At 45.5% G+C, this 15,774-nt stretch overlaps 1 protein-coding gene across 1 annotated transcript; it reads right to left on the bottom strand.

Moving 5' to 3' along the window:
• Positions 1-800: 800 nt before the first annotated feature.
• Positions 801-13,910, bottom strand: SVOPL (SVOP like). Its single transcript, XM_026790766.2, has 11 exons — positions 13,839-13,910; positions 13,612-13,736; positions 12,258-12,321; positions 11,796-11,921; positions 9,695-9,823; positions 7,790-7,863; positions 5,400-5,602; positions 4,064-4,175; positions 3,581-3,662; positions 2,006-2,095; positions 801-1,656 (listed from the first exon to the last, which is right to left on the bottom strand). Exons 1-11 carry the CDS (start codon positions 13,908-13,910, stop codon positions 1,453-1,455), a joined length of 1,281 nt encoding a protein of 426 aa, XP_026646567.2. The 3' UTR covers positions 801-1,452.
• Positions 13,911-15,774: the final 1,864 nt, after the last annotated feature.

Here is a 15,774-nt window from a genome sequence, read left to right as displayed (position 1 = left end):
TGAAATGAAATCTATTGGAATAGAACAGAATAGAATAGAATAGAATAGAATAGAATAGAATAGAATAGAATAGAATAGAATAGAATAGAATAGAATAGAATGTTGAAATTGAAATGAAATCTATTGGAATAGAATAGAATAGAATAGAATAGAATAGAATAGAATAGAATAGAATAGAATAGAATAGAATAGAATAGAATAGAATAGAATAGAATAGAATGTTGAAATTGAAATGAAATCTATTGGAATAGAATAGAATAGAATAGAATAGAATAGAATAGAATAGAATAGAATAGAATAGAATAGAATAAGGTTGAAATTGAAATTAAATCTATTGGAATAGAATAGAATAGACTGTTGAAATTGAAACGAAATCTAATAGAATAGAATAGAATAGAATAGAATAGATTGTTGAAATTAAAATGAAATCTATTGGAATAGAATAGAATAGAATAGAATAGAATAGAATAGAATAGAATAGAATAGAATAGAATAGAATAGAATGTTGAAATTGAAATGAAATCTATTGGAATAGAATAGAATAGAATAGAATAGAATGTTGAAATTGAAATGAAATCTATTGGAATAGAATAGAATAGAATAGAATAGAATAGAATAGAATAGAATAGAATAGAATAGAATAGAATAGAATAGAATAGAATAGAATAGAATAGAATAGAATAGATTGTTGAAATTGAAATGAAATCTATTGGAATAGAATAGAATAGAATAGAATAGAATAGAATAGAATAGAATAGAATAGAATAGAATAGAATAGAATAGAATAGAATAGAATAGAATAGAATAGAATAGATTGTTGAAATTGAAATGAAATCTATTGGAATGGAATGGAATGGAATGGAATGGAATGGAATGGAATGGAATGGAATGGAATGGAATAGAGTAGAATGTTGAAATTGATTAGACACAGACTGGTGTGGCCATGCTGCTGCATGCCATGAAAATCTTCATGTTGGTGTAGATGAATTTATTGGAATCACAGGACTGCTCACCACCTCCTCTGTTTTAACTGCTGTGACTTACACATTTAAACTTTCCCTCTTAGTCTTTGGCCTTAGTGTATTGGCTAATTGCTTTATAGAGAACACTGACTACAAGTGTGTAGCTGATGGACTGATGAAGGGGCCTTGAATTTGATTAAGAAATTACTTTGGTACTTTAGGTGCTCTGTGCATCTGTTGTCCTCTCTCCTTGCAGCAAAGGTAGAGCAGAGCATGTGCCTGAGAAGCTGCACCTTCAAGTTCGGATTGGAGAGAGATGTAAAGAGGGGCTTGCACCAGCTGAAGCTCACATACTGACATGAGGTGGCTGGGGCAGGCAACCTAGCTTGTTCTTTCACAAGAAGCAAGCTTTGGGCAAATGGGATGGCAGTGGTTCAAGCTGCTTTTCCTTCAGCACATTCCTGTGAGTGGCTGTCAGGCTTGAGAAACCTCAGGAGAGCTGGGCTTGGATTCTGGCTGCATCATCACAAGTCCCCAACAGCTTTTGGAGCCACAGGAGCTCCTGGGGTGTGGTACCCACCGGCAGGGCCCTGCCCTTGGTCTCAATGGGCAGTGTCACTGCTGAGATGGCACAGATGATGCACACAGAGGAGAAGAGACAAAGGGCTCCCAAGAAAGAAGCACTCATGAGAACCTGCAGGTCAAAGAACATCAAACAGCAGCTCGTTGGTGTGGGGGATTGGCACTAAATAGCAATTAAGAGTGGACAAAGGGTCATAAGTGCCTGAGAGACTCCACAATAGAAAAAAACAGTATCTTGTGAACCTTAAGAGCTTTCAGAAAGTTTCAAATACTAGTGAGCTGAACTCTGTGATGAGAGTTTCTTAAAGCTGCATCTGGCATGGACCACCCAAGTACTCTGTATATGGGGTTGGGAGGGAATTGATTACATCCTCCCTTTTTTTTGGATGAATTTCAGGGACATCTCTGTATTTGATGGTAATGTTCAGCATGTCTACCAACACTATCAAGCATGCTCTTACCTGTGATATAAAAGGAGCCACCATTGCTCCCACACGGCACAATGCCCCACTTGTCCCCATCCCCAGTGCTCGCATTGTGGTGGGATAAACCTAAAACAGGCCAGAAATAAATTGGATTAATCCAACAGCAATCTGCAATATCTGTACTTTCCTTTTGCTTTTTAAAATTTTTCATCAGAGAGACCCATTGTGTTATCAAGGGCAGCTAATGGGATAAGATATGAAAAGAAATAAAAGCTCCCTTGGGCCTCATTTAAGTCATCACAAATATCTCATTTTTTTGCCCCAAGTAAAGTTTTAGGGCAAGTCAAAGCTGGCTGTGATTCCCCTTTGTTTAGCATTTGTTTAGCATCACTACCACTACTTCATTTCCTGGCCCTATGCTCAAAATCACAGAGGTTAGATTGGATGGTAAAGGAAAAATTTTGTTTATACGACTGGGCCCTCCTGTAACTTGAAAGCAGGAAGAAAAGATATTGTCTGCAGAGTTCAAGTCTGCCTATTCATTTTTATCAATAGCACCTTTGTTTAGAAGAAAGAAAAAGAACAACAGATCCCAGTAAGAAATAGGCTTAGAAAAATATGCCTTGTGTTGTTTATCTTTCACACTTCCCCAACACCTGTGCCAATGAAACACTTAAATGTGAATTTTACTGAATTTTTAGTCCTCTTAATATTCACAGATTTTAGCAAGTATACTCATTTAAGCCTTTTTTAATACTTTACTGGGCCAAGCAAATTCAGTAAGTTATTAAAGAATAGCCCAGGCACTTGGCTCAAAAGATTTGGATCATTGATTAAATTGTGAGTAGAATTGATTTATGGTTTGGCTGGTACAGCAATGGTCTTTACATCAACAGCAACTTATTCAAAACTGCTAAAATTGGTATTAAGGCCAGGTGCAAGTTTAAATATTACAGTGCACTATTAAAAGTGCAAGGGAGCTACTTCTGTTTGCTTTGGATCACTTTAATCAATTAACAAGGAAATCCATTTAACACCATACATTTTTTTTTAAAGAACAAAAAAAACTCAAACCCAACAATTTAAACTTTACTCACAGAACTCATGGCTGCAAACTTGTGTGAAAGAAAAGCTCTTTAAAGGATTAAAACCTTTTGCAGACAGAACATAGCAATTTCCATTAAGTGAAAAGAATCCTAGATATAACCCCATATACTACCTCATACAGCCCCTTAAGTGCTGGAAAATGTTCCTTTTAGTGGTAGTCTGTTTTCTCACTGTGGGGGTTAAATAGGGGAAAGACTGTGGATTTTAGAAGACAGTGGTACCCAACATCCTCAAAAATAATGTTTTATAGGAGCTGAGCAACAGCTGGCTTAGTAGGGCACTCCTCTTCCCTCACTCACATCTACTGCTGTCATCTCCAAGCTAGTTTTCTGACTCCTTCATTCATCTTGCATATGAAAATACTGCAGCCAAGATGCCAGAGATACACAATTCTAGGAAGGTGACTCTTAACTAGTCCACAAGCTAGCAGGCAGCATTCTTGTGTATACACAAAAGGTATTTTGAAGCCTCCAAGCAGCTCAACATACCTCAAGGAGAACCCACCTCTGCTGTGTAAATGTAGATGGTGTTGAAGTTGGCTGAAACCAAGGCACGTAGCATGAAGAGAAAGCCAACCATGCCTGCCCTGGAGAGAAAGCCATGTGGAGCAGAGTTAATGTCACCAAACGGCATCAGCAGAGATGCCAGAAAGAAAGAAAAAGGAGAAAAAATGGAATGACAAATATAACTTCTTTCCAGTGCATGTTGTTCGCACATTTCTTAATTTTCTGGACTGTGCCAGAAAGAAGCTTGTTGGATGCTTAGGGGAAGCCATGTGGGCTCAGTAGTACAAGTGAACCCCTCTGCACACCACTGCACCACAGAATCTGATGCCACAGCTTTCCCAGGAAAAGGAGAGCCTGTCAGAGGCTTTTCTTAGACCTACAAGAATTACTGGCCTGGCAGACTGGTGACCTGAGAATACCAGAGCTCTTGCCCTCAGCATTGCATACCCTCAAACAAGACATATAGTCTGAGCCAGAGTACCTTGAGGTGCAGATATTAAGGAGAAGAAAAAATAGAGCTGTACATCCCATGGTAATACACAGGCTTAGACGTCTTCCAAGGAGATTGATGCTGAGAATGTTCACAGGATTCACTGGAAATGAAAAGGAAAACCATTAAACACTTGATGATCTAACTGCAATGATTGTCTGCCTTGACAGACCTTACACAGTGTTACTGAAAGATACCTAGTGCCTACCAAACATCCTGTAAAATGCACAAACACTATAATTCTCTTCCTGCACTCAAAGTTTGTGATTTGCCCCCATGCCCCTTATGTTTCACCCTTCCCCTCAGATGGTGAAGCCTGTGCTGCTCTGAAATTGGCTGTGCTGAGGCAGGACACCAATGTCTGTCCTGAGCCATGCAAGGAAGGCACGGCCGTGTGAGCAGCACAGGCCTGGGTGGTTTTGCTCCTTCTGCTGTTCCAGATTGCAAGGCAAGATGTATTCTATTACCATCTGTATGGCAGCTGTCTTTTGTCAAGTGGGCAGTTTGCCTTATCTCTCTGAGTGATCACAATCACTCCCTGTTATCAGCAGATATCCCCTCCTGAGGAGGGGATCCCCTCAGGCTAGTGAATGTCACTGCATGACTGATAAGAACTATAACATCCCACTGTGAGATGCTCCACCCAGAGGGAGGAGCCAAGCATTGCTACCCAGATATAATCCAGAAGATTTTGAGACACCAGCATGTCTTCTCCACTGGATTTCCCAGAGGAACAGTAGCTGCCTCTCCTTCCACTGGATCTTCAGAGGAAGACTATACCCTTTTCTACAGATCCCCCTTGCTCCAACAGAACCACACCTGACACTCCAGGAGGGCTGCAGCCACATTTCCTATTGGACTGTTACCAACACCCTGACCTACAGGGAGTCAGGTTGGGATCTGACTCTGTCAGTGTTGTTCTAGTGTAGTGCATTGTTTATTTTATCCTTTTTTTTTTTTCTTCCTTATTAAAGAACTGTTATTTCCTGCTCCCATATATTTTGCCTGAGAGCCCCTTAATTTGAAATTTATAGCAATTCGGAGGGGTGGGGAGGGTTTATACTTTCCATTTCAGGGGGAGGCTCCTGCCTTCCTTAGCAGACTCCTGTCTTTCCAAACCAAGACAGCGCCCACAGCCCAGCCTGAGGTGTGCCCCACTGAGTGCCCTGCTGAGCCAGGAGCCACAGGCTCGTGGTCTGTATATCCCAGAAGCTGCCAGCAGTGCCCAGTTCGTGTCAGCCCCTGTCACCGAGTGCAGGCACAGCTCAAACCTTTGCAGCGAGCACTGTTAGAGGAGAATGGCAGTGGGAATGAGGGAAGAGGTTACATGCGATCTCTCCGGCTGTGCTGATGATCATGCTCTGGTAGGCAGCAGGCCCAAAGAAGTGGCAGTGGCAGGGGCTGTGGCTCTCCTCAGAGTCATCACTGGAGTCCTGCAGGGCTAGGGCTGCAGAGCCACACACAGGGTCCCGCTCCAGCAGCTCAGCACTGGCCAAGATAACGCCGTAATAAGCGAAAGCTATGCCAAGCCTGTGGGGAGAAATGCTGCAGTGAGGTGCAGCAGTGATGGGGAAGGTGAGAAAACTCAAATGCAGCAGGTTTGGGGTGCCCTGGAATCTCTGCTGTCACTGTCATATTTTGTGAAAAATCCCTTTGCAGGATTTTTCTCCTGAGAAGCCTCAGAAAAGAAATGTAAACAATAATTATCTGATTGCTTGGAATATGGTTTAGGAGGTTGCTTACCAACAGGTGCATCTTGGATTGGTTCCATGTTTTAACTTAATGACAAATCACAGACTATTGTGTCAGACTCTGAGTCTCACAAGTTTTCATTATTCATTCTTGTCTAGCTATCTGATGTGTCCTTTCTCTTTCCTTAGTATAGTTTTAGTATATAATTTTCATATACTATAATATACTATACTATAATATAATACACTACAATAGAATATGCTATAATATAGTATAATATAATATGCTATAATATGCTATGCTATGATATAATATACCATAACATACCATACCATAATCAGCCTTCTGAGAACTTGGAGTCAATTGTCATCTCTCACCTCATCCTGGGGACCCTCACAACACCGCAACAATTGGTGACTACACTCTGCTGCTGCTTGCACTAGCTCTGCATGATGAAGCCCCTTAGCTGGAGCAGAGAGGTGGCTCAGGCACCCATCAGGCCACTGGTCACCTGTGCCATGGCACTCCTTCCTATGTCCAGGCACTGCTCTTTCTCAGTAAACCTCACCCCAGCTCATAGTTCAGCTTTGTACTGGGTTTGCATGGCCAGGTTTTAGGAGTGGGTTGGGACTACAGGGGTAGCTTCTATGGGAAGCTTCTGGAAGCTTCCTCCATGCCCAACAGAGCCGATGCAGCCAACTCCAGCTGCTGACCAAGGCTGAGCCCATCAGCAATACCGGTAGTGCCTTGGGGATAACATTTGTTAGAACATGAAAAGAGCAGCAGCAGCCGGAGAAAGAAATGAGAACATGTTTTTCTCTGGTGTGAGAAACACCCAAGTCAGTAAAGAATGAAAGGCAGGAGGTCCTCCAGCTGCCAGAACAGAGATTTCCATGCTTCCCATGGTGAGGCAGCTGTGCCCTGCAGCCCATGGAAGTCCACAGTGGAGCAGAGATCCACCTGCAGCCTTTGGAGGTTCTCATGCCAAAACAGGTGGGTGCCTGAAGGAGGCTGTGACCCCCACGGGAAGCCCATGCTGGAGCAGGCTCCTGACAGGACCTGTGGGTCTGTGGAGAGAGAGCAGCCCATGCTGGATCAGGTTTGCTGACAGGACTTGTGACCCCCTGGGGGACCCAGGTGAGGGCAGCCTTGCTTTGTCATTATCAAGTAATTCATAATACACCTGATCATAAGCAGGCTGAAAAGTAATTTTCACTTTTTTATCCCCCCTGGCAGTTTCAGAAATGAGCAGCAGAATTTGGGCCACCTGGGAAGGCAGAGAATGCTGGAGGAGATGGGAATGCAGACCTGAGAATGAACCAAGAGTTCCTGGGACAACTAGGAGACAAAGAAAGATAAAAAAAACAAAAAGATATTTCATAACATTCATAGAAGTCAAGGGGAAAAGAAACATAAAAAATTCAAGGCCTGACTTCACAACATTTTGGGTTGATGGGTTCCCACAGACCTATTATTTATACATTTCCATTCCAGAGAGCAAAGCAAATGAAACATGTATTACCCTTGCATACAGCTCCTGGGAACGCTGCATATGAAACCTGTCTCTTCAGCCTTAATTTCCCCCTGGGAGTAGCACTGGTAATGGTGAATATGTTTCTGTCAGAGCCCTGTCTCAGCAGTCCTTTGGCCATCCCTGGGGAGAATAAGTTTTCCCCAAGCAGGGAAGGAGAGCTGCAGGCACACAGCTGGTCCCTCTGCAGTCAGGTGTGGGCTCTGCCCCGTGGTTCTCCCCTGGCTCCCAGGAGCTGCTCTGTCCTGAGGAAGGACTCATAGCACCATCCTGGAAGTCCAGCCCTTTTCTGCCTCAGTTAACAGCAACAAGTCAGGGTGTCTGAGGTGTGGTCTGAAACAGGACAAACCTGTGGTGATCCATGTCGCTTCACCCTGCCACCATCAGAGGCAGAGTGGTGTCCTGTTAAAGGCAGAGTCAATGGGAGAATCCTACTCCCTGCACACTGTCAACCAAGAGAATGAGCTGATAAGCAAGACACAAAAAATATTTACCATATGATCCATATCTGCAAAGTGGTTCTGAGGTATTTGGGGTGGATGAGGTCCTTGAATCTTCCCCTTCTTTCCTGAAAATCATACAATAGAAATAGAAGTTTCTATAAAGGCATCTGTGAGAGCAATTGGCATGCCAGGCCCTCCTGTGCTCCCCCTGTCCCCAGGCTGCTTGTGGCACAGACAGATGGCGCAACACAGCACCCAGCCAACCTCCAGGGAGCAAAGCCCTGCTTCCCAAAACAAACCCACAGGAAGCTGCACTGCAAAGGATGGAGGAGGGGAGAAGAGAACATCCTGAGCTCTCCTGGCCCCAAAGGATGCCCAGATCTGAGCAGTCTGGTGCCATTGTGACTGTGATGGTGCCAGAGGGGCCCTGGCTGCTGTTGTGGGGCCAGCATTGCTGGGACTTCTGTCGGCTCTCACTGCTCTACCTGTGAAGCAAGCTTTTTGGCACATACATCTTTCTGGGGACTTGAAGTGCCAGTGAGCAGAGATTGGCAGGCACTGGGGGCCCTGCCTGACCTGCTGCCCTCCAGGGTCACACCACCGAGGGGACACAAGTTCACAGGGATGGTGTGGGTTGCCTTTATTTTTATTTTCCTCATCATTGGTTAAGCCTGAGAGAGGGCAAAACTAACAACAGCCCTTCCCACATCCAATGTGGGTCCATTACATAAATTCAATTAAATTACTGGGAAGCTTTAATCCTAACTAATTCCAATACAATAGCACCATCTTGCATGAATTGCTAAGGACAATACTCGGTGCCTGTGGGATTGAATATGCAGGAAAAAGATCCAGGAAAGGGATTTAAAAGAGCTGAATAATTTTGAGGCCCTGAACAATGGATTTGTCTTATCTTCCTGTCTTGGGGTCAAAGGACACCCACGCATGTTTTTGGGCATTTCAGTCCAGCAGCAATCCACTCCTGAGCTGCTCAGCTGCTTACAGGTACAGGTAATGCTATCAGTGAAAAGGTCTCTCCTCCTTTGACCCGCTCCTGCTGGTCTGTGGCTCCACACTCAGGATCTGTGGTCCTGGGACACAGTGGACAAGCCAGGCCAGGGGCTTGGAGAAGCCTCTGGGAGCGCTGGGTTGACCTCATGGCAGGGATCTGTGCAGCCTGCCCAGTCACCGCACTGAGAGAGACCCCAAGGGACAGTTCCAGATCCCATGGCAGAGGGAACACCCCTGCAGGATGGGTGGGCAATAAGGAACAGCATGCTTTGCCAGTAGGGAAAGGAAGCAAATATTTTCTTAGCCCAAAATTATTCACAGCTAAGAAAAAAAGAGCAAAAAATTCCATTCAGTTTTGAAGGCCAAGGTTACTGTTTCTCTGTCGCAGACATCTTTTCATGAAAAATCCTTTCCTTAGGATTTTTCCTCCTAAGAAGCTCAGAGGGACCTCAGGAACAAAATGTAAACAATGATTATCTGCTGCTGTGGAATGCAACAGGTGCGTCTGTGATTGGTCTCATAGAGTTGTTTCTAATTAATGGCCAATCACAGTCAGTTAGCTTAGACTCTGTCAGCGACAGAAGCTTTTGTTATCATTCTTCGCAATTCTATTCTTAGCTTAGCTAGCCTTCTGATGAAACATTTTCTTCTATTCTTTTGGTATAGTTTTAAAGCAATATATATTATAAAACAATAAATCAAGCCTTCTGAAATATAGAGACAGATCCTAGTCTCTTCCCTCAACCTGAGACCCCTGTGAACACTGCCACATTTCTCCAAAAGAAAACTGACATCTTCAACATTACTTTCAGCAGTTGTTTGGAAAAGAATCAGGCAAGGAGGATGCAAGATCAGAGCAAGATGTGGTTGGCAGTCCCGCTCCCTCCCTGAAGCCCAGATGCTGGCAGCCCTCCTGGGATGGATGGGCTGGACCCCTAGACTCACCTGGGCAGGCTCCCTCAGGCGTCCCTCTGGCACGGCTGCCCCGTTGATCCTGGCTATCCTCTGCAGTGTGGCCAGTGCAGCCCCTGCGTTCCCTGTGGACACGTTGTACCGAGCCGACTCCGGGATGAACTGGAAACAGAGCAGGAAGCCTTTCTGCACCTCTCCTGTCCTACTCACAGCTTCACATCGTGCCCAGGAGCCTGCTCAGGGTGGCACAGGGCACCCCATGAGCTGGAGCATACTGTCTGTCCTTCCCTGCCCAGCCATGGGTTTTGGGATTTTGGGTTTGGGATTTGAGGTTTTTGGGGGTTTTGAGGCTTGGTGGTTTGGGGATTTGGGGGTTTTGGGGGTTTGAGGGACTCTGGTTTTGGGATTTGGGGGTTTTGTTGTTTGGGGTTTTGGGGTTTTTGGGATTTGGAGTCTTTGGGGTCATGGTCAAGGTGGTCACAAGGTCCAGGTGGTCACTCTCAGGGTGGTCACTCTCAAGGTGGTGAAGATGGACAAGGGGTCAAGGTAGTCCCAAGGTCAGGTGGTCACTCTCAAGGTGGTCATGGTCAAGGTGGTCACAGGGTTAAGGTGGTCATGGTCAAAGTGGCTCTAAGGTCCAGGTGGTCACTCTCAGGGTGGTCAGAGGGTCCAGGTGGCCTCAAGGTTTGGGTGGTCACAGGGTCAAGGTGGTCAGTTTCAAAGTGAATGAGGTGGTCACAAGGTTCAGGTGGTCACTCTCAAGGTGGTCAAGGTGGCCCCAAGGTCAAGTTGACACTCTCAAAGGGGTCAGAGGGTCATGGTGGTCACAGGGTTCAGGTGGTCACTCTCAAGGTTGCAGGGTCAAGGTGGACAAGGTGATCATGAAGAACAGGTGGTTACTCTCAGAGTAGTCACAGGTCACTCTGGTCATGGTCAAGGTGGTCACTGGGGTACTCTGTGTGCCCCAGCCCCCCATTCCCCATGCTGGGGGGACACCCTGCCCAACAAACCCATTTGGGGTCTAGCTCCCTGGGGTCTGCCATGATCTGGGTCAAGGGCTTGTGAAAGGTGAAAGCCAAAGACACAGGTTTAACAAAAACAATCCTGAATTAATTGATGTTCTAAAATGAGATGAGGCGCATATTAGTGCTGAAGCAAAAGTTTTGGAAGGCACAACAAGGCCATTTTAATAAAAAGGAAGAAGTGGTTGAAATGTAAGTCGTCACTAGCATTTGGTACTGTTTCCAAAATAAAACAGTTTTTAAATTAAATTGCTCTATTAAATTATAAACAATTACATCTATTTCAGTCAAATATTAATAAAAGACCACTTTTTTAAGGTATGTATACTAACTCTCTCTTTTTTTTCCCCCTGGATGACAAACTTCAGCTATCCAAATTTTCTGACAAAAATATTCAGGGAAAGTAAACATCCAGGTTATATGGGTTATACTCACAGCAACCTTACATTTGCCTGCCCAGGTAGTGCCCCAGATGGAACTGTGCATTCACCCAGCTGCAGGAAGAGCTTTTCCATCTCTATAGCCCCCAGCAGCTACAGCTCAGCACTGCAGTGCCCATGAGCACTGTAAGCAGGGATTTTCCACACCATCCTCCACAAACCAGATTCTCCAAGACTGGTTTTCCTGAAGTAGAAGGAAACCTGGGGAAACTGTGGTTTACCCTGGCACTCTGTGAACACTTCACTGAGGCTACTTTCCTTAGCCCTAGAAAATGTTAAGACTGAAGAGAGTGTGCTGTGCCCAGCATTAGACTGAAGGTACTATTTGTCATTTTTTTCCTACTATCCAGCCTGTCTTCCTCTTGGTGCCTGGCCCATCACCACAATCCCTGGGTGCTGCTGGCAACCTGGACACTGGAACCTGGGCTGATGAAGGGCTACAGCAGACCAGTAAAGCCAGGCCATCACCAGCAAGGTGGCATCTCCCAGAAGCTGATCTGCAGCCCCACCAGGATTTCAGGACCTTACCAAGCTGCTGAGTGAGAGGACTGAAGAGGAGAAAGGAGGACACAAGAAGAACCCCAGGATGAAGAGGGTGGAGGGCAATGGTGCCTGGGCAGACATCAGGGCAGTGGCAGTACAGCTGGGAGTGGAGAGTGGAGATCTTCCTACCTTGAACACCAGGATGAGAAGGATGCCAGGGATGGAGGCAATTCTGATCAACCACCGCCAGCCGATGGTTGGGTTCACCACTGATGCCAGGCCAATGATCAGCAAGGATCCTGCCAACCAAAACACCTTTCCAAGGGAAAGCAAGGGGTTAGAACATGAACACACAGCAATGATTTGTTTATTTTCTTCCCTTTCGATCCAGTTCTGTGGACACATGGGGGAATGTGCTAGGGAATGCTGAGGTTCAACTGAGCCATCCTGTGGCTGAGAAGCTGGGCTTGGGTGGGAGGAAAAAGGGAAAGACAAACATTTGGGGAAGGACAGTGAAGGGAGTCTTAATTAGCTCCAGGTAAAAACCAATAATTTGCTGTGGATACAATTGTACTTAAGCCACTGCTGGGTGGCTTTAAGTAATCCCTTGGGACTTGGAGACAGAAAACACAGTGATGTGCTCACTTTTACCTGAGATAAGGGCAACATGTATCCCCGATATTTGGTGGGCAAAAATTCCGTTTTTATGATAAGTCTAGCAAAAGAGGGGGAAAAAAAAGTAGAAATACAGTTGCAATGAGAATTTCCATACAAATCAAGTAACATTTCAGCTCAACTCATAGAAGGAATATTATCCCTCTTACCATCCCTCTTCCACCTTGATCACCCAGATACAAGGAATCCCTGTTCAATATTCCTCCCACTCCAGCACCAAATTACATGCAAGGGAAACACAAGGCATGAATCCTTTCCAGCCCATGGCTGTGGGATACAAGCAGGTAAAAACTGCAGTCCATACATCAGGAAACCTATGGGAAGGTCCTGTGGGGTGACTGAGGTGTCAGCACAGGCATGTGTTCATAGAAATGAACATTTTAGTAAAGGCTTTTTTCCCATGAAATAAGGAAAACTCTGTTCCACTTTTTAAATGGTTGGCATGCCCTTGGGGCAGACAGCTTGTGGCACAGGCATCTCTCAAGCTCCCCAGTGTGAATTTTGTTTCCTTAGCTGGACAGGGAGAGAGAGGTGGAAAGAGAACCCCAGGGGCTCCTTCTGTCTCAGCCAGTGAAGTCTTTTATAAAATGTTCAATTTCCTTCCGCCCTCATGAGGCTCATGAGCAGCCTCCACGGCCAAGGAATGGGGGCCCTCTTGTGAGGGAGGCTGTGTCAGCAGCTCAACAGATGTATGACTCTAGTGTCTTCTCCCAACAGTACCTCTCTCTCCCCTATGTCCTTTCCTTCAGCAAAGGGCTTTTGGGTCAATGTGACCAGTTTGTGGTTTTCCTTTGTGGGCAGCAACCAGGAACCATGGATGGTGCTGAAATGTTTCATTTGTTTCCATAAGAGAGTCAACAAAAAAAACCCCTATTTTTCCAGGCCCCTAGAGAAGTGGTTGTTAGTATTGTGAATTTTTTTTCCTCACATCCTGTCCCAACAAGACAAAAACTTAATCTCAGTGGGAACGCTTCACATAATTCAAAAATGATTTTCTACTTAAGCAGAATTGTTGTGACTTTTTTTTTTAAGGAGGAAGCAGCCTTTACTCATTTTACTCATAAAAATAATTAGACAGGTAACTCATCTGTTACCTGTCTAATTGCTTTTATATGTGCTTAATAATCCCTCTGTTACAAGTTTAATGTAAACCAGCTGCCCCCTCTATTCTGGTCCTCAGGAGTCCTTGGGAACTGCAGATTAGGTCAGTTGCTGGGATTTGTTGAAATTACAGAATGGCTTTTTGTTTGAAGGTGATGTGGGAATTTGGTCCCTTTCCTCTTGCAGCCCCTCCGTTACTTCCTCAGGAAGGCGGCTGGCACAGCCTTACCCTTGCGCGTGGCCCGACACACCGCCTCCCACCATGGCCCGCAGGAACACAAACCAGGCATAGGATGGGGCAAACGAGGTCAGCAGGGAGAAATAGGCTGCCCAGAGGAAGGAGAGCAGCAGGATCTGCAAAAGAGCAGGAATTAGGGTCATTGAGGCACAGGCTCAGCCAGGTGCATGGCTCCTGTAGAGCGCAGGAAAAGGATGCGCGCTCCAGCAGTCACTCACCTTCCAGCGGCCGTAGCGGTCAGCCAGGAGCCCAAGCACTATGCTGAACACCATGTAGCCAAAAAACACCATCTGAGGGGGATTGGAACACAGCTGTGGAGGACCCATTCCCAGACACATGGGGCAGCTCTGCTCTTTGAGCTGTGGGTGAGCTGTGTGTTCTCAGGGCAGCAGGATGAACTGTGGTGCCCAGAACCACAAGGGAGAGGCTTTCAGAGGGTGGCTTCCTTTGTGTAGGCACTCACTGCTGCAACCCTCAAAGCTGGGGGGTGGGTCGCAGGGTTTTCAAAATAAGAATGTGAAAGTGGGGATTTGCTTTGGCATTACTTGCTCTGGGCATGGACCTCTGCTCTCATCAGCTTCATTTCTGATGTCTGCAGTTGTGGCGCTGTTCTTATCCCTGCCAAAACCTAGGAATTTGGTTTGCTGGGAAATGTGCTTTCCAAAACCCATGGTGGTACCCAAGATTATGGCCACATGGTGGAAAACCAGTTTAGGGGAACATGAGTCACTCACTGTCGTCACTAAAGCCACCTGCCAGTCTTGGAGCTGCCACTCGCATCGGATGAGAGGGGACACAACAGCTATCAGCATGATCTCCATGGCTTCAACCACCTTTGGGAGCAAGTGTGTGCGTTAGCAAGAAGGGAAACATCTCTCAGTCCTACAAGGCCTGCAGCCATGGCAGCTCCACCATGTCAGAACAGTCCTGTGAAGCCATGGTACCTCCATAATGGTCTGAGCCCTGTGCCTGACCTGGGAGGTCTGGGTGACAGGGAGGAGAGAACAGTACACCAAGAAAGCAGGTACAGGTACACTGTGTATCTGGCAAGTTTGGAAAGAGTCATCCTTGGCAGAGAAGACTCTTACCCTGCTGGGTTATTAGAAGATCTTCAACTGTCTCTGGAAACCAATCTGCTTGGTTGGGTACCTAGCTGTGGATTCAGGCATCTAACATGAACTCTTAAAACTATTTTTGGTTAAAAACATCATTGCTCCATGGCTCTGTGCCCCAGTGCTGGCTTCAGTTAGGAACGAGCTGACTATTTACACACAAGTTCAGACTTTTTAACCTCAGCTGCAGCAATCGTCATGGATAGACCCTCATTACATCTTTAGCCCAGCCTGGCCTTCAGCTTTTGCCCAAGTTCCCAAAACAGATACACAATTAACGCAAGACCATAAAAGTTATGAAATTTTTCAGGTAGCCAGGGGTGAGAAGATGCCTGGCATTCTGAGCCAGCTTGCACAGGATTTGAGTGCCATGGGGATGACATGAAAAATACAGCTGCAAAGCTGAACTTAACCTTCTGGCCCTAATTGAAGACATGTCCTGACATTGCCCCAGAACAGGGAGCAAACCATGATGCTCTGGGCCAACCCACTCAGCTTTGCTCTGAAATGGGTCTGATATCAATAGGACCAAAATCTATTTTCACCAAGGATGAAAATAGCAGAAATCCTGCTTGAGAAGGTATGTATGGAAAAAATGGGCTGGCAGCAGTATGTGCCTATGGTTGCTGTTGCACAGCAATGAGAAAAATGAGAAGAAAGCTTTTTTCAGGCCAGCACAGATGGCTCAGATACCTACCCCAGTGCTGCCCATGATGAGGAAAAGCATGATATGGAACCTCCCAAACCCAATGGTTTCCACAGCTTCTTCCACTGTAAATGTCTTTTGTCCTAAACATGAAAAGAAAATTAAGACACAGAACTTATCAGCAGTCAAACTGTATCTCCTCTTCATAAAACATTTCTCATACTCCTGTGGGACTGCACCAGGAAAAAGCCTGGAAACATCTACCAGCTTTATGTCCACTGACCAGCCCCTGGATGTCCTGGTGGCAGGGCTGAAACAGCAGCCAGCACAAATGGAGGAAGGACAGCCTTGTGCTATTTAAAATGCTTTTGAAACAGAGTAACATTTCAAAAATTA

This window comes from Zonotrichia albicollis, chromosome 4 (genome assembly GCF_047830755.1).
Source record: "Zonotrichia albicollis isolate bZonAlb1 chromosome 4, bZonAlb1.hap1, whole genome shotgun sequence".
NCBI classification, from domain to species: Eukaryota; Metazoa; Chordata; class Aves; order Passeriformes; family Passerellidae; genus Zonotrichia; species Zonotrichia albicollis.
This window is presented reverse-complemented; position numbering and strand designations above follow the sequence as displayed.

What these genes read in the sequence shown, in the direction of transcription:
- SVOPL (XM_026790766.2), bottom strand. Translation starts at nt 13,910, where the DNA reads ATGGTGTTTTTTGGCTACATGGTGTTCAGCATAGTGCTTGGGCTCCTG. An exon ending in ACCGCTACGGCCGCTGGAAG is followed by an intron (nt 13,737 to 13,838) that starts GTGAGTGACTGC and finishes GCTCTTTTGCAG; the next exon opens with ATCCTGCTGCTCTCCTTCCT. An exon ending in TGGCTCCTTTTATATCACAG is followed by an intron (nt 1,657 to 2,005) that starts GTAAGAGCATGC and finishes TTTGACCTGCAG; the next exon opens with GTTCTCATGAGTGCTTCTTT.